Below are 25,187 nucleotides of genomic sequence, written 5' to 3'. Positions count from 1 at the left end.
TTTTTCCCCCAAATCTTGAAATAATTAGGTTATCCAATGACCTTAAAAAATATCTAGCTCCCCTCAGCCAGGACATTATTCTGGTTTCTGACAAGACCAATTAAATATATCCAGAAAAAAATCCAACTCTGTAATTTTCTCCAAAAAGGAAACTATATAAATTATTATGCACAACAACTTCTACTGTCTTGGTAAAAGTCATTTTCCATTTTGTTTTTAAATATTAAAAAAGAATTTGAAAGGAAACGCTACCAACTTAGTTTAATTAAAGAGATATTTTTTACCTTGTGCTCTCTCTGTTCAACAAACTTTCAGGCGTTTAAGGATTTTGTGTGTTTATTACTACAATTTAATCAGCTTAATAAAGTTCCACAGCTTTATATATTCCTAATTTGGAATAGAGATGCCAGACAAAGAGAGAGAATAAAAATAACAGAGAATAGAAATATGTCTCTGAATTACAGGTGTTTATCAATAATTAGATAAAGAAATGGAGGCCACTGATATTTTATTTAGCTTCTGTTAATTCAGTCCCTAGAGCCAGATAAAGGGTCTAATGATGTAGCTTACAAAGGTGTGAGCTCTCACTTTGTTTGAATAATGCTAGCTACAAATAAATAATTTTTCTCTTTTCATAAGGGAATCTTCTTATTCCTATTTTTCCTATAATACCTTAGTCTCACAACATAATTCAGTTGAGAAGGACATCATGTCCCCACTTCCCATGGGGTTTAGATTGTAATTTTGAGCCACACTGTGGCCATCTTTTAATGAAACACTGATTTGTGTAGTTTAATGTATTTTCAGTTCTGAGCTAGAAGATCTTATTCGTATTTAGTGAAGTACAGAATGAAATGAAGACGCAATATGCATTTTGAAATTATATATACACCTTAATGACAACTTTTAGTTTTTTTATGTTTACCTCATTGACCCTCCTCTCTGTTCCCAGCATGCAGTCCTGGCTTTGTAATTTCCTTCTCAGAACGTTTTTGTTGCATTCTTCCTGCTACCTCAGAGGCCTCTCTTCTCATTCTTTGGCAAAAAAAATAACATTCCAAACATTCTAATGCTTTATTGTCAAAATTGTCTAGCCACCATTTCCGTCATCCCGCAGGGTTCGCAGGTGGAGACCACACCCTGTACCTTTCCCACCTCTGGTCTGCAGAGGGTACTTTGAAGCTAGGAGCTTGGGGAAGTTGGCTGAGGCAGCAGCAGAAATTGCCTCCTAGTTCAAGTAAGGTCAAAGCCTGGACTTTCTTTAAACTGCTCAGATTCCACCGAGGAGTCTCTGTGAAAAAAAACTGTGGTCTGAATTTAGCTGTTCTAGAATACTGTGTGAGATATAAATGCGATGGTTCAGTTCGCTAAAGCACATTTTACGTGCCACAGTGAGCAGAATGAATCAAGTACAATAAAGGCAAACTCACGTTCCTTTACAAAAGACGATGAAAAGATCTCTATTAATTTGGAGGCCTTATGTTTGTATAGCATCCCTTCATATTTTGGACTGAGACTTTGAAAACCCCCAAGTAGCATGCCACTGTGTGTGCTAGATTCTTAAAAGAATCTTGTAATTTCCTATTTTGCTATCTCATCTAGTTTAATTTTTACGTTACTTCTATCGTTTGCTTATCTTCATTAAAAAAACTGATGTCGTTAAGTACTTCGTCTTTCAGTTAGATGACTTTGCATGTAATTATGGGGAAAAAAAATGGCAAACTTTTCTGATGATCACAAATGGTAGGAAGAATCACAAACAATCTGTAGTGAATTAGGAGCTTAGTTGGGGGGTTAATTAATTTCTATGTGGCCTCCATAGGAGGTGCATTCCCAGCATGTACCTGTTAGGTTAATATTATTAACTCATATTTTACAAATAGAGCAAAACATGTAGGCAACATACATCTCATGTCTAAAACACCAAACTTTTGTTACATCAACATTGTTCTAGGACTAACTTTTTACTTTATATTTAAGCTAAAGTAAGGATTTTTTTTTTTAAGTTTTTAATCACATCAGTTGTGTCACAACTCAGGCTGTGAATATTCATAGTATTTCATATTACGATTGTTTGACATGGTCTGAGTGTCTGTCAGTTTTTCCAGCTGTTTCAGCCCTGTCACTTGTTTCTGTTTTGTTTCGTGCATTGTCACATGTTAAAAAAAAAAATTAGAGGACTTGTTTTATTTGCGAAACGCGGTCAGCAGTCTGGCCACTGCCAGTTCAAACTCCAGCTCGGTGGCCCAGATGAAACCCTAACGGAGCCCTGGGAATGAGTGACGGAGCTGGGCAGCAACTCCAGCCTGAGCCTCTAACTAGCTTTCATGATTCATCTCTGCGATTTCCATTTCCTCTTTCTATCGGAATAAGTTCACTTGAAATGAATGGTTTCTCCTACACATCCTATGAGATCTTCTGAGGATAGCATCGGTCTGTCAGTGATACTGTTAATAATTTTGTCATGGTTTTTTTTTCTCTCTCTCTTTTTCTTTTAGTCTCGACCTATTCCTTCCCACCTTACCTCAGCAGTTGCAGAGAGTATCTTGGCTTCAGCCTGTGAGAGTGAGAGTAGGAATGCCGCCAAGAGGATGCGCCTGGATAGACAGCAGGTACTGGGGAGTCGCGGGGGCGGGTGACCACTGACTGTACTGCAGATGCAGCAAAATTCATCTGATTTATGCACGAGGGCGGAGTCTCTGCCATGGGTTTGCAGTACACAGAGATAGCGTTTTTCTGTCTTTGTGATATGAATGTAAGCTTGAAAATGCAGGTTCGTGAGATCAGTGGTATTGTAAGGACAAAAATTTTCTCCGATGAAAAACGGACAGTTGTAAAATTAATGAGTTATAATTCTCTTTCGTATCCAATTTGAAGGTTAATGACTTATTTAAGTAAGAGGCTCTCACTGATCATTTACAGTAGTTTTGGAAATTTACCTGATCATTGATGATAGTGACCTGATTGCGTTCTTTTGGGGTGAAAATGAACCTCTTTTAATTTCCTCTGGTCTACTGCCCAGTGTTGATAGATTAGACAGGGAATGGGGAGAACACAGTGTAACTTTGAAAGACTAGAAAGCCATAAAACAGGGATATAAAATAATGAAAATCTATAACCTGCGCTTACTTTCTCATTAATACTTCATTTGTATAACCATCAAGTTTCATCTTCCTGCATCTCGTTTCCAAGGTTGTGTACCCACATGGTGTGGATGAGTATTTTTTTGTGCGTTGTTCACTGATGTTTCACTCAGTTTTTCCCTTGATTTATTTGCATCTGCCTGTCTCCTTCTCATGTCTGGAATGTTTTTCTCTGTTTTCTTTTTCTCTCTATCCCTGTTTCTTAATTATCCATAATAATACAACTAAATTATAATTATAATAATATGAAGTGTTCCACATAAAGGACGCTATATTCTGACTTTTTAAACTATTTTTACAACAGATGATCTAGGTGCTTCACTTTTCTCATTGAGGCTGGGATGAGGAGACTAAATTGTTAGCCCATGTTTTTTGTGAACCAATGAGCTTCAAAGAAGGGAACAAAAGCTTTTCCATCCCACGCTTGTCCTGCAGCCTCAGCCAGGGGCGAGGGCAGCAGCCCACTGCCTCGTCGGCAATCAGATGACACAGAGCTGAGGTCCAGTCCGAACGCATTATGGAATGTAGTCAGCTTTTCTTCCCTTTCAGCAGAAAAGTCTGGAATTTTTATGTTACCTCAGACACTCTTTCTCACTTGGACAGTTCAAAAAGATGGGCAAAGTCAGACTTCACATGTATAAATTCTATGGCACGCTCAAATGAAAAGATGATCTTTTTCTCGGTCTTTCTTATTTAGATGTTATATCATTACTAATTCCTTAAAAACAAATAGGCCTCAGTGTTTTAGGGGACAAGTCATTTAACCTGAGAGACAGGCAGAAAGTGAGAGGTTAGAACCAGCCCCTTTTGAGTGATGGATCTGCCACTGGTGTGTATGTGTTGTTTTTGAAGGACGACGCGTGTTTTACTCGTAGGCCTGTGAAGTTTCTGAATCATGGGAGGGTTTCTTTGGTTTCTTTTCTCTGTTCAGTTCTTGCAGTTAAATTAGCTTGTAGTTTTCTAGATGGAAATCACACACCACCAATGGTTAAAGGCTTCCTCAGCCATTATCACAGCAGATCCAGCCCTCAGAAAGGACGACGCAGCGTGAGTGCTGGGTGACAGTTTTTGCAGTGACTGGGGCAGATGGGACATAAGTGCTAAGCTGTGATGTAGTGCCTTTGACTCTGTTGAAAAGAACACCATAGGGGAAAAGGGGAAATGGTGTGTTAGTTGCTTGTGACAATCATAAAAGGTGAGGAAGCAGGAGGAGAAAATACTGAAAACTGGTGCATTGCTAAGTTACAAAAGAAAATCACTGTTAGTAAACCAGCAGGAAACCATTGGCCCAAGACCTAAAAATATTTCGTAAGCCCAGAGCTACTGTGTTTTCTGTAGTACTGGTGAATTCCCTGCCACCTGTATCTCTTCATGACTTTTCCTTTGCTCTGTAGGGTCTCACTGAGTGGGCACGTTCCTAAAAGAAACATAATTGGAGCTATAAAGGGTGAGAATAGAGCCACACCAGCATGCTGGCAATTTTAACACAGACGTTTTATTTTGTTGTAATGCATTTGAAGACTGTCTAATACACCACCGTCAAGACAGTTTTGAAACAGGCGGCTTTTCTTTTGTATTTCCTGCTGTATTTTTATGTCATTTGGGTTACATGTCTAAGCTTTCACAATCACATAACCGAGAGAAACATTTTTCGATAGGATTTTACGCTTAAATGTAAACATTGCGATAGTAACTGAGATATGGCTTGAAATCTAGTTCTGTGATCTTCCAGCCCGCACTCCCATACCCCTGCTCTCAGTCCTCCCTGTTTTTACTCCACATTTAGCATTTGTCTTTCTTCTATAAAGTACGTTGGAGAAAAACAACTGTACCTTTGGGTGTTCCAGCGTGTGTCTCAGCATCGCCCTTCATCCAAGGGAGAAAATACACTATGGAAGAGAAACAAAATACCATTTAGAGTAGTTCTTGGAATCCATTGTGTTTCCTCTGGAACAGGTATAATTTTAAACAATTGAGATGGAATATACTCCTCAAGTCACCTAACTGCAGTGGGACTTACTTTCCTCATTAATCATGGCATTAACAGCAGCAGAAATACTGATGGGTGCAACCCTGTGCGAGGGGGGTTTACGAGCCTATTTTGAGTAACAGTCTTGGCTTTTAATGAAGTGGAGACACGAAGGCTTAGAGCTCTGAGGTCAGAGGTGCTCAGGCTGGAGCCCCACTTGGATCTAATCCTTGTGCTTTTTAAAATCATGTTTATAGTAAAATAAAAAAAAAATCTTTTCAGACATACAGGCTTATTTTTGATAATTTTGGAAATAGAGAAATGTAGAAAGAAGAAATACAATTTAATCGTAATTCCACCATTTGGTTTTATAGTACAATTCTTCCTACTGCTTTTTCTATGCACAATGTTCTGTTTTAAAAAGGAACATAGCATCATATTGTGTTCCTCCATGTAGCTTAATGCTGTGAATATTTACTGTGTCACTATAAGCTTATAGTTTTTTTTTAAAAAAAAAAGCCAATTAATACTCCATCATGTAGTGTTTTCTAAATTATTGTTGATTTTGGTTTTTTTTTCTACCATACTTTTCTATGAAAAAGGTGTCTTGCCCATTATTTCTTCAGGATAAATCATGAGAATTGGGTCAAAAACCAGCAAAGTTTTTGTAGCTTTTGATATTCATCAGGTCCATGCCCTTAATTTCTACCTTATTCATATAAAAATAAGGATTTTTGCTTGTTTTATAAACATATACCTATTTAAGGCTCATTTTAACTTCTAGGAATCTTTGATTCTTAACCAGTGGTTCCTAAACCTCTCAAACATAATGTGTCTTTTTATGATAAACACCGTGAAATGTCCCATTTTTGATCCTAAAATACAATTTATAGTTAACATAAATTATGCTTACAATTTAAATATATATAATGTCTTTATTTTAATATAAATAATAGATTATTTATTTAACAAGTAATGTATAATCAAAGAACATGTACTTTGGGAATATCGGGATTCCACATCACTAGAAGATACAAGGAAGTCATAAGGAGCTTGTCCCTGTCCCTCAGATCAATGAGGAAGCAACAGCCACAACTATCCTCTGATATGTGTATGTCAGGACAGCTCATAGCATTTGGTGGCATGAACTTTCCAAATGGTGAAAAACTATTGGTAAAGTTCCAAACAAAACAGAGCACAGCAGTGCCTTGATTTACCTGGTAGCGTATTCCTAAGACAATTCAACATATATTTCATAGCGTGCACAAAAAACTTTGTATTTACACTTAAAATGCAATTAAACTTTAGGCTCAGAAATTCCACTGAAGCTTTGACCTACAAAAATATCCAGCAGGACTTTTAAAAACTCACAGGGGAACAGGGACAATTCTTAGTCGATTGGAACTGCCTGGAACATGTCAGAGGTTCCGATAAGCTGGTCCCCCACCCGCTTCTTGCCTTTATCATGGGACGAATATTTTCCAAGTGTCCCCTAGGAGTCATAATACTCTCTTTGAGAAGCACTGCTATGGACACACTAGTCTACGATTTGAATACAGGAATGAGAATCATAACATTCTCAGATCTATTCCTTGGTGGTGAACTCATGACTCAGTTACTCCCATTTTGAAGAGACTGGCCTTGAGGTTCAAACCCCACAATTTTCCACAGGCTTTGCACTCCTTGTGTTAAATGAATTCTCCCTCCATCCTTTTTTCTACCTTCCACTTACTTTTTGTTTTTAAACTTGCCAAAGCCTAGAAGTAAAAATTATGCGGTATAAGATAAAAATAACTTAGCCAGTCCCTTTGGTTTAATTTTATTTCTTTGCAAGGATAAAGCAGTTAGTGTCAATGGCCATATCAGTTATGTCCCCAGTGAAAAAACTAAGCCACGTATAATTTCTAATTCCACTTTTATTCCTGGAGTATAATTCCATTTTGTATTCATCTTTCAACTATTTTTAAGTATCTCTTGAGACTGCAGTTACATTCTTTTCTAATTTGAAAGTCACCATTAATTAGATCACCATGTTATACATTTACAATAAGGATGTCACCACATCCAACATTATACAAATATGCCATAAATAGATAAGACCCAAGAAAATTCAAAAATGTGTGTTTTTTATCAGTTTCAGTCATTCATAAACATGCTGCTTGCACAGTCACCGCTGGAAGTTGTGACTAGGTGTACACTGAGCCATCTACTCACTCACATGGTCTCCAAAATGCCTGGCAATGTCTAAAGTAATCATATCCCAAAGGAGGAGAGGGAAATAGCTCACACAAATGGATATTGAACCATGACCTTAAATTCATGGGCACCAAGGGGTAGACAAATTAGTAAACCAATCCAGAAAGACTTGATTATAATCTCACTACTGCAAACCTACCATCAAACCTCTATTTTATCAGAGCAGACTCTGTAAAGGTTATAATCACATTTGAAAATAATATAAATAGGGAATTATGGAAAAATATATTTTCCATTATATATTTGTAAACATGAAGAAATTTTATAAATATAGAAACTAAAGAAAAGTAAATATATATGTATATACCAAATTAAAGCATTTCACAGATATATAAATATTTCTTATAGATAATTATAGTGAATATTTATTATTCTAATTTAAAAATTTGAGTTCATTGTGCACATTATATAATAGTTGAGAAACACAGTAAAATAGTTTTACTGGACTTTTTATTTGCTCTGTAGGGAAGAATATTTGACCTGTATTCTGTTGGGGTATTTTATGAGCAAGATAATTACTTTAGGAATCTGTATTCCTTCAGCATTAGCTTAATAATGTGGCTGGACTTCAATATGTATTATTTCCAACTTCAGCTTTTGCAAGCTAACTTTTTAATGGCAAAAGTTTCCATTTTTTATTTTTTCTAAGGCTTTTGAACTGCTCTAGGTAGATCCATAAATATTTCATGTATCTGTATCAGCTACAAATATAATTAATAGGAGAAAAGTACTTCTGAATAGCCCTAAAGTAGTTTATTTAGCAAATATTCATTATAGGGAAGACATTTTGCTTGTACAGAGGCCACAAAACAAGGATGGGGGGAACCATTACTGAGGATTTACCAGTTACTAGATTTACTTACAATGATTTGCTACTGAGTGGATATTTTTATTCTCATTTGCAGATGAGTGAAACACAGTATCTTTCCTCTAGGAACTCACACTCTTATTAAAGATAAGTGAAATTAGCATGCTAGAATTTGCAAGGGTGTGATCAGACTGTTGTGAGAGCCAGAGGAGAGTGCTCCTAATTCTGCCTGAGAAACCCAGGAGGGCTTCCCAGAGGGAGCACTATTTGGGCCAGACCTTGAGAAATGATGGAGATTTTGAGAAACAAAGAAGCTAGAGGATGGTATTCCAGACACGTGGAACATTTCCAAACATGAAAGTTTCTTGAGTATGAAAACAGTGATCACTTGTGAGGGAAACTTGAGAAGAAATAAAAGTAGCAGGGATTGGATGTGAAGGTTTAAACTAGATTGTGGCATTTCACATGCTCTGTTAAATTACTTGGACTTTAAGGATGTGCCAGAGATGAGTGGGGAGGAGAGTGGCACGTCCAGTTTATAGGAAGCTTCAGAACCCGAGAGACCATGAAGTGTAGACATACTAGGGGCAAGGGTGAGGTCCCAATTCAGCAAGAATTACTTTCTCTATCACCTGCATTTCAGATTTGCCATTTAAATGTGACAATATTTAAATCTGAGCCAATGCCAAAAAGTAATTATGAAGATTAATCAGCTACAAGGTGTTCCTAAGTTAAAAATGAGGGATTTGGGAATACTCCTCTTCCAGGCGACAATGTTAGCTCAGATAATGAGGAATCAAAGTTCAATGTTCTGTAGTTTCCACTTAGGTTACTGTAGACAAAGATTATTCTTTCTATTGTAAATATTTTTCATCTTTTTCTCTTTTTTTTTGATGTCTCCAAAAACTGACATTATGATTTTCATCAAACGGTGACTTTTTATCTTTTCTTCTTAATTTGAGAGTAAGGCTACTCCTGTATAAAATTTTCCTTAGTGTATTTATTTTCCTTATATAACGATGTATCAATTTATGTCTGAGTAGTGACATACAGTGTGAGATTCTATTGGTCTCTCAATAATACTATGAAGCAGGTGGATCACATGCTTTCCCTTTTATGGATGGGGAGTCTGAATCTGAGAAACTTTCTTTTGAGAGTCATCTATGGGGTTTGAGGGGAAGCTGGGAATAGCCACAATTTCTGATTTTTTTTTTTTTTTGTCTCTCTGTTACTCATTCTGCTTTACTTCATTAAGAATTATCCCACATTTGTATAGATATCTTTTTTTTTAATTTTTAGGTACATAACTTTGGCTTAGGATGTTATTAATTTTAAGTGGGTAAAAGTCAGGATATGAGTAGGTGGTTTGAATTCAGAGAGAGAAATTCAGCATAATATGTTGATACACTTTTTGATGCCAAAGTCAGGGGAACATATGGTTTACTGGATTCTCCATGAAGACAGCATTTTTGTTAATAATATTTATTTTAAAACCAGTTATTTTAGACTGAGCAGAGAAATGAAGAGTCTGACATATTTGGTTTATGCCAAATACATTCATTTTTATCATTTAGTTCCCATAATTTGTTCATTCCTTGTCCTGTCTTTTCTCTTTAATCTAACCACTTTAAAATCCATTAGTTACCCTGAAACAATAATTCTACATGTATTGGGGAAATTTAGCCCTAGTCACAAATTTATTATGAAATTAGATAATATAATAGCTTGACAAATTGGGCTATACCTCCTATAGGGATTTATGATGTTTGACATGATGACTCAGGGGGTAAATACAGTGAGCCCAGGGGCCTCAAGAAATACGTGTTCTCTCAGTCACTCAGCACTTGGGGAGAGCCGAGGGATCCTGCAGAGCTGGGTATTCTGGGTAGCTGTGGGTTAATCTTAGTTAAAAATAAATTTACTTTAATTTTTAGTGGCAGTATTTCTAAAGTATCAATGCATCTTCATTTCATGACATAAATCTTTGCATCATAACTTTGTTTTTGTTTTAAGTTTTTATTGATGTAATGTATATCTCTCTACACAAATCATGATTCTACAAATTGATGCACTGTCACAAGGTGGACATTTCTGTGTAACATGCTTTTGTTACATGTAAGTTAACTTTTAAAGATGGATTTTGTCATTCGTGTTTACTCAGGATTGTGTGGCGCTGACATTAGAGCTTTAGCTATAGGCCTGAGGCTGGCAGATCGGATGATGGAGCAGGTGACCCTGTAACATCAGTCCTAGAGAAAACTCCCTGAGGCAGGTCAGCTTGCTTTATTGGTAATTTGCCTCTTTCTCATGATGATAATGGGGCTTGGCTTTCTGATACATCTTAACCTGTTACCTTTGCTGAAACGGACCCATCTCTTATATAATCTCTCACCCTCAAAAAGAAGCCTCATCTTTCTTGTGCCATTAGTGTTCTTTGCCTTGTCAACAATATTAAATTTTTGTTTGTTTGGGCTTCAGCAATCCGATGGCCTCTCAACGTCTGCAGGACAGTCTGTATTTGTTCTTATTCACGCCCTGTCAAAAGAATGCAAGGAAAACAACCTCTCTCTGCTTTAGAAGTTTATGCAACGCTCTCTTCTAAGAGCCCTTAACTGCACTCTTTCATCAAGAGGAAAATGATGTTTATGTAGATCAAGAACCAAGTCACATTGATTTTTAAACTCCTTCTAATGTTTTGCCTTGAACCACAAGCAAGATCAAAATAGCATTTTAAATGAAACAATTCAGTTGCAAGTCCAATGAGATTCCTACATTAAGATCAAACTACTCATTAAATCACTTCGCTGTTATATTCCATGTTCTTATTTTTCCTGGTTTCGTTGCTGGTTTTGTCATTTAAGAAAACACAATAGTGCGTCCCGGTCCTGATGCTCAAGGACCCTCAAGGAACTCCCAGCACATGGCAGGAACAGTCACTTTTTTTCATCTCTGAAATTTGAGACAGGCCTCCTATGCCCAAATCCTCTATGAAAATCTGAGTGAGATTTAATAGAAATCATGGTTTTGAGTTCTAGAAAGAGGGCAGAGAACAAAAGTACAAAAAGAGGTCAGTCATACTTGTAACTGTAAACTTAACTCATAAAATAAGAAGCCATAAGTGAAAAATGCATCTGAATCCCATAAGCATTACGATTTCCATCAAAAAGCAGCAATTAAAGTAAAGCTTTTTACTGTGTACCATTGTCTTTCCTGTTAGTTAGTTATTTTTGCTACATGATTGCTTTCAGGTGGGGGGACCTAAGACATTAGAGGAAGAATGTAGCCTTTGATTCAAGCCTTCGGAAAACAGAGTCTGGAAACTCAGAAGCAGGCCAGGTTTTCTATACACACGTGGGCATATACACAAAGTTGCTCTACTTGGGGATTGCGAATACATGGACAACTTTTCAAAAGAAGAGCCTCTTTTTCAAATTATTCAATTATCACTTTTGCTGTAGGACATAATGGTCCCAACAAAAAAATGTTAGAGCTACGGAGAATCTTACAGACCACTCAGTTCAATAAGCTTATTTTATAAAAGAAACAGGCCTGGAAAAGTTAATTTTTAGTTTAGATTTTTCCTTCCTTCTCTCTTTTTTTCTTCAGTGATTTCTCCATATTTCATTAAAGACAGAATTTCTCTTTAAAAAGAAGGGGAAAAAAAGACAATACAGGACAAAGAATTTAGCTCCCTTTTGATTTCAGCGTAATGTTCTGAGTAATGAAAATCAGAATGCTTCATAAATTTCAAATCTTAAGGCCATCATACATTCGTAGCATGCAAGAATTTGAATACTATTTTGGATGCAGAACTCAGAAGGTCACATCAGTTTAATTCAATTGCATTTTTCTATCATTTCTTGTTGCCTATGAAGCAAGTTTGAGAAGTCCAACGAAGCTGTCAAGCTTTGTATGTCTCCATAAGTGTGAGGGAAGTGTCCTTTCTAGGGAATGCTCAGTTACCTATGTGTTTTCTCTAATTCCTTATACACGATACTGCATTTGAGGTCGTTTTAAAAACCACAGAATCCTTCCTGTAGTTTTTTACATTAAATGAATTCCTTGAACTACAATGTATTTGATCATTCATATTCTAAGAACAAAATTTGTTGAAACTGTTTCAAATACCCAGATTCAGTTTTCAGTGCCAAGTTCTTTACCATTCAAAGTATCATCTCAACTATATTTGGGAAATAAATCAGGACATGGAAGGGAAGCACATCCTACATAATTATACTCGTGTTTGTGTGTTCCCGTACACCTTAATTTGAATGCACATAAATTTTCTCATTTAATTTTCTTCCCAAAACCCAGTGAGGTATACACATCATGACTATTCTTACTCATGACTAAAAACTACACGAATAGGAAAGGCAGTGTCTCATTGTCGCTCCTGCTTTGTTTCCATGTAAATGATACTTGGGGGATTTAGAGACATGTGAATGAAGAACAGAATTTTAAATCCTCGAAGCACTCCCTCTTTCCACCAGGATGTCCAGGCTGCTTGTCAGCCCCAGTTCCACTTGCGTGTTTGTTTGTACACCCATCTCAAAGCGCACCTGCTGTAAGGAGCACCTCGTGGATCAAGTCTCAGCCCACCAAGATAAGTCCTTTTCTAGTTCTCTGTGGAGTGAAGCCTGTTTTAGGACTTGATTATATACCTAGCTAACACTCCAAGTATCTTTTGGAGTATTGACTCTATAATTTTTTTTAATCGTTCTGTGGGTTTAAACTAGCTTTGCTTTCATCACTTTGAGCCCCCAAGATTCCCAAGTTAACTAGGTATAAGGGTAAGCACTAAATAATTATCTAGGATGAGGTAAGCACTAAACAGATATACATATGTGATGACGTAGCATGGCAAAGAGTTCAGTTTGAGGAAAGGAAAGAACCTTTTAATGAGACACTTGCCAACCCAATAGGAATTCCAGCCTGAGAACAGTAATGTGTGGCCAGGCAGAGCAGGAATCATTGGAATTAATACCGCAATTTAAAATGGTGTCTGACAGCTTAGTGCATACAGTTTGAGCACCAAATCAGGAAAATTGCAAATATAATATGATAGGAAGGAAGGGCGTAGGCTGGGGAGACGATGAAGAATGTCTCAACATTTAGTTCTTTGAGCACTCTTGCTTTTCACTGTTCAGTGAGAAAAAGAAGGCAGCTATTAGATTTCTGACAAAGCAATTATAGCGAGACACAGATGCTGGGAGCTGACCTGACATTTGCCCTCGGGTAGTTGTCATAGCAGCAAGCTGAGCAGAGCAGCTGGATCCGAGAACTGCCGCAGCCTCAGGAGGAAGGTCCGCCCCCAGTGCCGCACGTCGGGACATCAACATACAAGCATGTATGTTACGCCTCCCTCAGTGGCTGCTGCCGCGCTCCTTATCTAACTTACGTACTCATTTCATACTCAGTTCATGTTTAAAGGCAAGGACAACCACGTGCCTTAGGACGATCTGCAGTGATGTATCTAGGGTATTGTTCCTTGGGGAGAAGTTTTAAAGTGTTGCTAACAAAAGAAAGGTTTAGATGCTGTAAACTGGATGCAGTTTTTTTTTTTTCTTAAGCTTCATCTGCTGCGTATATATACAGACGAAGCAAAAATACATAATTTTGCTTTTATTTACTCTTTGCTTATTCCGAAATATGTGTTCACCTCTATATCTGTCTTATATGCAAAAAAGAGCTATTTAAAGTTATCTGTAAAAAGGTGGGTATATACGTAAATACAATCCATGGATTTAGATTAAATTGGTATGTCCACATAAAGGAGAGTGTATCTGTCAATATGTTAAAAAAAAAAAAGGCTTCGGGATCATTACTGGTTTATTCATTTGAGTTTGTAAAATACTGCTTTTTTGGTTTAGTAGGCTAAACTTGCTGTTAGTGTGGACGTGTTCTCCCAAAACTGAAGTCTTAAAAGCAATATTAAATTATATATCATTATACAGTCGTATTTTATAAACAGTTATAATTATTAATGCATGCATAGTCGCTAAACACTCAGATAACCTGTCAGCTGCATAATTTTTAGCAAATATAAGGTTTCTATTCCAGTAAGTAAAATATGTGCTAATCTTCTGTCTGAAGCAGAAAAGGAATAAAAATCCTAATGCTGTGTATGACCAACAGAGAACTTATTCTAAACCATGACCTTAAAGAATTTCTAAATATTTTCTAAATCATGACCTTACAGAATTGTGGAATAGGCGTCAGGAAAGGGTCATAAAAAAGTAATATACCCCCATCCATGAGGGTGTGTTATTTCTCTCTGTCAATATGTATTTCCACCATTCGGAGAAATTTAAAAATTGCGTTTATTTCATTCAATCTTTTTGAACTGCTGCAAATATAAATAATGCTACTGACAAAGGAAAAATAGATGAACAATCTGAATAACAATAATTTATTTTTTGCTTAAAGCTTGAGGAAAATTAATATGACGTATTGACTCTGTAGTAATTTCAAACCAGCATTTCAGAAGTTACAAAAGGATGCATAGATAATAATCTTAGTGCATGATAAAATAATTTTAAGATTTCAAATCAAAGTTGAATTTTCTCTCTGTTATGAATCAGGTTGGAAATTAGGCGAGTTTTCAAAAAAAAAAAAAAGCCTAGAAGCACAAATTGTTTGGACAGAAGAATATGTAAATGTTAAAATTTAGTGTATGCTAATGAACTTACCACTAAGAATGTGTTTAAAAATACAAAATATATGCACCTCAATGCACAAAAATTGAAGGTATATCCAATCTAATCTAAATCCATGGATTGTATATGAAGAGAGATGCTCTTCTGTATTATCTCCCTGGGAAAAAGTTAAGGAACATTTGTCTGATGTCTCAGCAGACAATGAGATAGAACTGACCAACCATCTCTATATTGCAATATGCAGCCTCAAAGTCCAAGTGCTAGAAAGTATCCACTGAGTGCACATTTAGAGACGAGGAACCTGGTTTACTTTTTGGCTCAGTGATAACTTGAATTAGGAATTTTCAAATCATTTCATTCATTAAGTACTCAGTGAAACACCAGACCAAAAGCTTAACTTTAGTTTAAGAAGTGACCCAGGAGAGCATGATTTGGCGTTCACTGTCTGTTGAAAGCCACTGCAGGAGCACAGTGCCAAGGACTGGGAGATCTAACACAGAGAAATCTCTTACTTGAAAGTGTTAGAAAAGTTAATGAAAAATGGTTTAAGCAAAAGGGAATTTATAAACTCAGGTAACTAAAACTTCTAGCAGTAGGGCCAGCTTTATATGTGGTTGATTTGTCTTATAGATACATAGGCGCTCTCTCACATCTCTTGGGTCTGCACCATCTTTGTTGTTTCTATTCTCACATAGGTTCTCCCTCATGGTAGCAATATGGCTGCAGCAGCTCCGGTTTTCCATCTTCCCCGTTGACTCTGATTGGGTTACACATTCTTCCCTGAAGCAGGTGCTGAGGTCAGGGGAGCAGAATATGCATGGGTGGCATGTTTTGGATGCATGGGTGTAGTCAGCTATGCAAAGCACATGGAATGAGAGTGGGAGAGGAAAGTCAGGTATAGTTACTAAAAGGGGGTGGGGCAGAGATGAATGCTGAAAGGCCAAAGGAAAATAGCGTTTGCTGTAGTGGGCTATATTCCTTTCCTGGGATCCCATGACAAAGTACCACTAACTCAGTGGCTTAAAACCACAGAAATTTATTCTCCCATGACTCTGCAGGATACCAGAGTTTGTAATGTACAAACTTAAGGCATTGGAAGGGCCATGCTCCCTCCAAAGCCTCTAGGGGAGGAGCCTTCCTTGCCTCTTCCAGTTTCTGGGCATCCCTTGGCTTGTATTACTGCCTCCATTGTCACATGGCCACCATCCCTCTCTGTCTATATCTCTTCTATTCTTATAAGGACATCAGTCTGCTGGATTAGGGCCCCCCCAATTCAGTGTGGTCTCATCTTAACTAGATTACAACTACACAAACCCTATTTCTAAATAAGGTCACATTAGTAGGCATCATGGCTTAGGGCTTCAACAAATGTTTTTAATGACACAATTCAACCTGTAATGTCTACCCTCTCCCCTCCTCACCAAGGCATGTCTTTCCCCCTTGCAAAGTACGTTCATCCATCCCAACTTAGAAAGTCTTAACCCATCCCAGCATCAGCTCTAAAACCCAGAATCTCACCTAGATTTAATTAGCTTAAAAAGTCTCAAATCTCATCTTCTAAATCATCTAAATCCAGTGTGGGTGAGACTCCGAGTATGGTCCACCCTGGGGCAAAATTCCCATCCATCTGTGGACCTGTGAAGCCTAGAAAACAAGTTTTGTGCTTCCAAGGTACAATCGTAGGAGAGGCAGAGGGTAGACATTCCCCTCTCCAAAAGGGAGAAATGGGGAGGAAAAAAGGAGTCACAGATCCCAAGGAAATCCATAACCCAACAGGGTACATTCCATTAGATTTCAAGGCCTGAGAACGATTATCTGTGTCTCCATGCTCTGTCCCCCAGCTCACCTGGGCGGCACCTGGACGGTGGCCCTGCCGTCTCAGCCTGTGACAGCTTCAGGCAGCTCTGCCCTCTCTGATCTCTGCATCTTCGGCTTTGCCTTAAGAGTCATTCTTCTTCCCTTCCATCCCATTTCTTGCCCTTTCAGTTCAGGTTTGTATTTTTCTATTGATATGAAATTCGCAGAACCTCTATCAGTTTCCAGGGGGATCTCAAGGCAATCCATGCTATCTGACCCACCCTCCCCAGAGAACCTTGTCTCCATCCCCAGCCTTTGCTGGGATTGATGATTGGCACCATCAGTCACACACCTAATCTCTTTGGCATAGAGTTGCCCAGCCACACCGTTTCCTAGAAAATTTTGCAAATTATCAAGTGCTGGTTCCTTTGTATTAGCAAACTCAATCCATAACGTGGACTGACTCCAGCTTCTACATTCCATTTTTTGAAGAATGTGTGTGTGGCTTTATGCTCATAAGTTATATCTAATAAGAATTTACCAACGGAACTAGTGAAGGCATAGAATTTAAAGTGTGTCTCTAAATGCAAAATGTATAACTGCCTTCAGTGCTATTTATTACTTAAAAAAATGTTTGGAGGGGGAAGGTAATTAGGTTTATTTATTTTTAATGGAGGTACTGGGGATGGAACCCAGGACCTCGTGCATGCTAGCCATGTGCTCTGCCCTTGAGCTGCACCCTCCCCCTATTCCAATACTGTTCAAATGGGAAAAAAAATGTACAAACTACCTTTGAGTTTTATTAATTTAAAAATTTGAGGTAGAGCTAATATCTGTCTTCATTTACTTGTTTTTTAAAATTACCTGCCTTTTTTCACCAGAATACTGGTATATATAATCTTTCTCTTTCTCTCTTGTACATAGCATAGATAAGCTCCTTTAAAAACTGAGATTTTATAGCAAAATGTGAAGAAATGCTAGTCACCTGAAATCAGTGATAGATGTGAAGAGTACAGAATTAGAAATGGAATTTTCCAGAAAGAAGTCAGTATCAGCCCTACTGCCTATGGACATAAGCTTTCCTCTTTCATGGATGTAACAATGTGTATTTTGTTGTCACTGTTAAACATAAGAAGTACTTTATACACCTGCACACCCCCACAGCCACAAAATCTTTTCTTTTTTTAACCATCTTGATCTTTTATTTTTCCTAAACATTTTGCTTAGTTTTAATAAATATTACATGTAAAATGGGAATATTATATAGATTTTTACATTTTTTTTTCCTGCTTCAGAGACAAAGCTCTCGCAGAACCCAGTGATTCATGCACACATACCCCGTATACATCCCCTAATTGAGGCCATCTGTCATTAGACGACCAATAACTGCTTCTTAATGATGAGAAGGAAACCAGCTATTAATGAGCTGCTGCTTGGGAAGTACTGTCCATTCATTAGCTCTAAAGTGCTGACCGAGCTTTAAACGTGCAGCTTCCGTTCTAAAATCAAACTAAAAGTAACCGCTCTATAAAAACGGCTGTCTTTTGTTGCTTTGTTTACCGTATTGCTTTTCTCTGAATACGAAAGCGCTGTAGAAAATTTGACAGCGATTTATGCGTTACGTAGGCGCCCGTTCAAGGGAGGTTCAGAGAAGCTGCGTGTAGCTTAGGTGAAGGCAGGCGCACGAACAGCCCGGATGCCCCCCTGTGCCCGGCCGAGGGGACGCACGTCAGGGCTGCTGGCGGCAAATTCCTTCCCTTAATCCCCTCCTGGGCAGCCCAGCCAGGAGGCAGAAAGGGCCTGCGTCTCTGTGACATGTCAGGGCCCCATGTTCCTGGAACCTCTGAAGTTAATACAGTGGGTGCTTTTGTGTCGAGTAACTCGGGGCTCCTGTTCAGGAGACATGGATGAGGAACCTGGGGCTGGGCTGTAGCTGTGGCCACAGGGTCCGATGCAAAGATGAATGACACACACTCGGTCTTACGGGTATTTCCAAGAACAATTCAGTTCCCCTGCATTGTAACATGTGACTTGCTCCAACAATTCAAAAAAGCATTCATTGCTCCAGTATTTTCAAAATTAAAAAGAAAAAAAGAATCCAATCATTCATTTCTTAGTACATTAAACCTATATATTTCAACATTATATAGGAGGGGTGGCAAAATGCAGACATGTTTTACTTGGCCTCAGCACTGCTGTAAAACGTTTGCATTTGAGTGCTTTTCCGTGGGGCACGTGCTCTTGAATTTCCCGCCGCCCGCACATAGCCAGCCCTCTGCACTCATGTGTGCACCCTGCCTCGTCTCTAGAAACAGCTGACTCTGGTGCCTGGGAGGCTATCAAGACTTTTGATTCACCTTGTATTAGCTGAGTCTTTTCTCACCCATATATATGTGCCAACATTTTTGTTTTAAAAATGAAAGCTTTACTAAAACTTTGAAAAAAAATAATTAGGGTGAGAAATAAGATCATCTTTCGATGTCTTACCCATTCCAATTTATACGAATGCACAGATACTGTCTCCTCTACATGTTTCTATGGAAGACTAGAAACCTGTGTTTAAAGAATAGGAAATAAAAGGAAAAAGAACGCTACTTAAATCTGACTCTTCTCTAGCTTTTAGAGTGGCAGAATGTGTGGTTTTGCCCTTGAAAGGATACTTGCTATTTCAGAAAGAATACATATGTCACCGAGAATTTATCACTAGATGAATATCCATCAGTAGCAATATACAATATAAATGAAGCTCAAGCTGAATTACGAACTTTGTCCTTAACCAACCACTGAATGAAGGCTTAGTTCCTTTTTAAAATCGTACCTTTTTGCATGACTTCTGTGAGCTACTTGAAACCAGCAGCCTTGCTTCACACAAAACATGAAAAGAAAATAGTTGGGCAGATTTTTTTTTTTTACCCCCTTGGCATGAGTCTATCATGCCATGTTGGCTTTGAACTGAGTTCCCTGTTACTCCTGGTAAGTTCAGAGGGGAGATAAGCCCCTGGCTCCCCAAATAGGTAAACACATTATTTATGTTTATTCATAGCAAAGGTATGTTGAGTTTAAAAATGGGGCCAGAGTTTCTAAGCTAGAATTACAAGACATGTATAAAGCAAACAAAAAGTAAAATAAAAAGTCATTTAAATGAAGGATGCCTGCCAGTAAGCATCCTGAAAGCTCACAGCTCCTAAAATGTTTTAAAGTAGTGGAGAGACTGAGAGAGTCGAGAAAGGAAAAGGTAGCCTTTGGTAAGCAATCCCAAAAAGGCACGCAGCTTAGAACGAGGTCCTATTTTTTATTTTGTCTTTGTTTTATTTTTTTTTTTAATTGAAGTATAGTCAGTCTACAACATTGTGTCAGTTTCTGGTGTACAGCATAATCATTCAGTCATACATGAACATACATATACTCATCTTCATATTCTTTTTCATTATAGGTCACTACAAGATATTGAATGTAGTTCCCTGTGCTATACAGTATAAACTTACTGTTTATTTTATATATAGTAGTTAGTATCTGCAAATCTCAAACTCCCATTTTATTCCTTCTCACCCTTTTCCCCGGTAACCATGAGTTTGTTTTCTATGCCTATGAGTCTGTTTCTGTTTTGTAAATAAGTTCATTTTAAGTTTAATAAGTTCATAACACATAAGTGATATGATATTTGTTTTTCTCTGTCTTATATACTTCACCTAATATGATAATCTCTAGGTCCATCTAAGTTGCTGCAAATAGCATCCATTCTTTTTTATGGCTGAGTAGTATTCCACTGTGTGTGTATATGTATGTGTATATGTGTACACACACACATACATACATACATACACACACACACACACACACATACCCACACACACCCACACACACCCACAACTTCTTTATCCAGTCATCTGTTGATGGACATTTAGGTTGCTTCCATGTCTTGGCTATTGTAAATAGTGCTACTGTGAACATTGGGGTGCATGTATGGCTTTTAATTAGAGTTCTGTCTTGATATATGCCCAGGAGTGGGACTGCTTGGTCATATGGTAACTCTAGTTTTTTGAAGTCCTCATTTTTAAATTAGCCTGCTGTAGAACTGAAGACGATTGTATTGGGTTTTTTGGCGGTGTTAAATATTCTACCTAAACAGCACTTGACAGTAGTCAAAGAGCTTTACAAAGATGAATATAACCCTACTTAGATGGATTCTGCAGGGCACATAGAACTGTGCGCCTTTGTCCACCTAAGCACACCAGGATGAAAAGGCTGGAGGGCAGAGCCCAGCGTCTGACTGCAGCTCTGGGTGAGCCACCGGTGGGTGCTGGGTTGTTCATACCTGCTGTTCGCCAATTCACACACGGGACTGTATCCCCTCATTCCTTTGCACAGGCCCACAAAAGACACAGAAGGAGGAAAGAAAGTTGTAGTTCACTGGCATAATTTGGGCTCCTGGAAATTAAAAACTCTTCGTCACCTTGCTGATTTTGTACTGAAATGAAAAAAAACTGTTTATCAGTAAATCCAGCCTCCTGCACAGTGCCTGGGTTAAAACAAACAGAGCAAATCCCATCAAAGAGACGTTTTGAAGTGAAGATAAGGCTGAATTCCTGGAGAAATACCCCTGTGCGGTTCCATTATTTTTCACTTTGCATAATTATCTATTTTATATTTAGGGTAAAAACACCCCTTCCTTAAAAAATTGAATGGTGTTTATACTTGAAGCTGATGTTTAAGGCAGTTGGCAAATTTTCAAAGATTAAAAAACAAGTTTGAATTTTTGCCTATAAACATCTGAAGACATACCTAAAAATAGATACATTTAGCAATAGGCGTGCAAAAAAAAAATCTTACTATTTAACATCCATTATAGCAAGTATTTTTTTATTAGGTAAACAGATGTGAAAACAGAATATTTCTTATTTGAAAAATTTCTCAATTCTATCATCACCTTAATTGCCATTAAAATAAGCTTCGGGTATTAAAATGATATAGCTAGCCATCTTTCTTTCCTGCCTTTTGTGTCTTAATTGCCTAACAAAATTAACTTATCCTGTGGAGCACGGGGTGGGTAAGAGCTGCTTTGGAGACCAGTTTCCCTCTACCCATCCAGCCACCTATAAACGAGTTCCCAGCAGTGTTTGCTAGGGTAAGCTGGTAACGATAATTTCCTGATGCACAAACAGATGATCATCACTTTTTGTCTTCCCCAGTTAAACACGTCCGGTTCCTCTGACTTCATTACAAAGCGGTGAGATTTCCTAGCACCCTGCTTTTCCTACCTGGACGGTGTTCAGCTTCTTGGCTCGTAGCAGGGCTCCCAGGAAGCCTTGACTTGCTCAGCCCAGCAAGTCAGTGAAGTCTGCAAACCACACGTACATCTCAGTTCCTAGACTGACCACTGTGTGAGCTTGGATAAGCCCCTTAGCAACCTGCGTGCCTCTGTCTTTTCAATCTAAAAAATGAGAGTTTAATAATATCTTATTCATTGGGATGCGTGGATCAAGATAATATGATGGTCAACTAGGACAGTGCCTGGAATATAATAAATGCCTAATAAATATTACCTGATAATATAATATTTCTCTCTTTTTTGAGTTAGCATCATTCCTTATTCAAGGAATTATTGAATGCCGGAAGCTCAGTATTCTAAGCATTATGCACTTTCATTAATGCAGCCTACAATGGCATTAAGTATTTTTGTCTAATTCATCTATACGTTAGGTCTCCTATTATGCATTCCTAATATTAATTGTTCTCTGTTGTTACTTAAGTCCATCATAATTAATTCTGAAGCGTTACCTGTTTCCCGTGCTAACAAAACTTAAGTTCACTAGAAGCAGACATCCTGTCTGTATCGTCCACTGTAACTGCAGTGTCTTGCAGACTGTATGTGCTCAGTAAATATTTTAATCAATGTTTTACTTAATTAAAACTGTCCACTTTTGCAGAGGTGCTCATGTTCTGACACTTCTTCCTCACGTTGTGTGTATAGGTAATGCTTTAGATTTAAGTGTAAGGCTACACTTGTAAGCCTGTTAAATTCATCTTATAAAATATTAGCCTGGAATGAAGTTGTTCAAATCCTGTTGCTGTTGACTTTGCGCACTGTTTAGCATTCCCCTTCCTTCTTTACATCCTGTTTCTTGTTATTACCCAGATTATTCAGTATTTTATCAGTGTACTTACTTGTCTCAATTTAAATATTGAACAGCATTGGGCTTAGGGCAAAACCCTGAGGCATGCCTTCTAAAGACCTTTCTTCTAGGCGCAGCTGCGTTCATCAGTCTGTGCGTGTGGTCCTTCTGTTGGACGTGAACCATCCTCGCGGTGCTGTCTTTCAGCAACTCTGCTTTATTTTATCATGTGCCTTGTTCTGTGTGTAGAAAATCCCTGTAGATCCTGGAAGGTCTGAGAAGTGAGGGCACCAGGTGTTACAGAAAGTGGAATTGCATGAATATGAAAATAAGAGAACTGGTTCCGTGTACCTGAGAAGTTATTAGGCCCGCCAGGTCTCCTCCCCATTGTGTATTACCAGGGGACCTCTTTTTCTCCCCACCCAAGTAGGAAATGAGAGATTTAGAGGCAAAGGCTCTAAACCCAGGGATATCAGGTATAGCAGCAAGAAAAATATACTGAAAATGGGCAAAATAAATTCTTCAACCCAGAGGTTACATATCTCCTCTGCAGGCCCTTTTCACTTTTTGGCTCCAAAAACAGAGACAGCCTAGTTCTTGTCTCTACTAAGGAGACTAGAATCCTCTCAAAATTTGAGGAACCAGAGAAGAGAAGAACTATAGATCCTGGCACTGAAATATCAGAAGCAAAACAAAAACCAGAACATTTTGAAATATAGTTCATATCCTCAGAGAGATTTTAAAAATAAAAGCTATTTCCTTAAAATGAGAAATGAATGCATGAGAAAGAGAAAACAAAATCAAACTCCTGGAATATAAATAATGCACAAGAGTGTCAAAAACGTTTTAAGAATTGGAGGGCCATTTGGGAAATTACTCAGAAACTTAAAAAAAAAAAAAAAGACGAAGAAAGGAAAATGAAACAAAGGTTTTTTTAAAGGATCAATTTAGGAGAAAGAACATCTGACTAATGAGAGTTATAGGAAGAGAAAATAGGAAGACATTATCAAAAATATTGATATATTTTTGGTGAAATATAGGGTGAAAGAACCCATAAAGTTATCAGGAACAGCAAATGCAAAGAAAGACCTATGTCAATCACATTATCATGAAAGTTCCAGAACACATGGGATAAAGAAAAGATTTTAAACATTCCAGGGAGGGGGAAAAAAAAAAGTCACGTATAAAGAATCAAAGAGCCAAAGGACATGAACCAGCAAAAACCATCCTCAACACCAAAAAAATTTGAGAGCAAAACCTGCAAAATTCTAAGGAAAATTCTGTATCCAGCCAGATGATCACTCTAGCATGAGGGTAAAGAGAATTTAAAATAATTTTCTGGAATATATCTTCCTCATAGCCTTTCTCAGAAGGTTACTGGAGACTATTCTCCTCCAAAACAAGAACATAAGCCAAGGAAGAAGTTTCTGACTCCACTAAGAGGTCAAAGGAAGAGAGGTAGATGGAAAAAGAGGGCAACACTGGGTAGCAAGCCTAGAGAATGCTCTTTCCAGGTTGGAATAAAAGGATAGAGTTCCAGGAGAGCAGGTCCCCTGTTGGATCTGATGATGATGGAAACCATTCCAAGGGGTTTCGTATGTCTTAGAGAATTTGAAGAAAATTAGTGATAGTGGCTGGGAATCCTAGCCAATCTGAAATAGTGTCCTGGAATACAAACATCACACACAGAAAAAGAGTTTTAATATTGAGGCAATAAAATTTTAGATAAGAAAGTGTACTCATGGTTCATTGCTTGGCTCAAGAGTGAACAGCGCTGTGTGATTCTGGGTCTCAGCGGGTAAGAGGTAACAGAAGAGTAATTGAAGACGGTTTAATAAAGGGACTGTTTACATAGGTGTGAGATGGGCTAAGGACATCAGGAAGAGACAGTGATGCACCCTAGGACTAGCAAGTGAGAAAAGCCTAGGGGAGCGATGGAAGGGAGCTGTTAGCACAGCCAGATAGGAACTGAAGCCCTGGACGAGGGGCTGTCTGATGGGACCCGGGAGCACAGCTGCTATCAGACCATGGCACGGCAGGAAAGGGTTAAATACCTTTTAACCCTTTTCACTGGGGGATAAATACCCTGACACTTTCCTCTCTAAACTCCAGTCGGGGCTTCCTGTTGATGAAACCCTAGCAGCCAGAGAGCAGGTGAGCCCAGCTGATTAAGTTCATGGTGGTTTTACACCCAGGAAGCAACAGTAGACAGTACATCTAGAGGAAGAAATTGAGACTGTTCAGCGTAGCAGCAAAAACTGAGTCGTTACGATTTCTTGTTGTAGGGCAAGTTATGTGAATGCCTACATGAGCTAATTTAACCAAACCCGGGGGATCATAGGCAGAGACCTTTGGATATGAAAACATTTCATATCAAGCGTAGAATGGAATTCAGTGCAGTGTTCACACGCATGCATGCATGTGTGCACGCACACACACACTCTT

At 38.1% G+C, this 25,187-nt stretch overlaps 1 protein-coding gene across 3 annotated transcripts in view; it reads left to right on the top strand.

The window, feature by feature from the left end:
* NOL4 (nucleolar protein 4) overlaps window positions 1-25,187 on the top strand; it is a 241,090-nt gene that overhangs the window by 173,989 nt on the left and 41,914 nt on the right. For all 3 annotated transcript variants that reach the window (XM_074352219.1, XM_010946869.3, XM_074352220.1), the window contains one exon: window positions 2,499-2,612. In XM_074352219.1, coding sequence (XP_074208320.1) covers window positions 2,499-2,612 — 114 coding nt within the window. The remainder of the gene's footprint in view (window positions 1-2,498; window positions 2,613-25,187) is intronic.

Source organism: Camelus bactrianus, chromosome 24 (assembly GCF_048773025.1).
Source record: "Camelus bactrianus isolate YW-2024 breed Bactrian camel chromosome 24, ASM4877302v1, whole genome shotgun sequence".
Classification (NCBI taxonomy): Eukaryota; Metazoa; Chordata; class Mammalia; order Artiodactyla; family Camelidae; genus Camelus; species Camelus bactrianus.
This window is presented reverse-complemented; position numbering and strand designations above follow the sequence as displayed.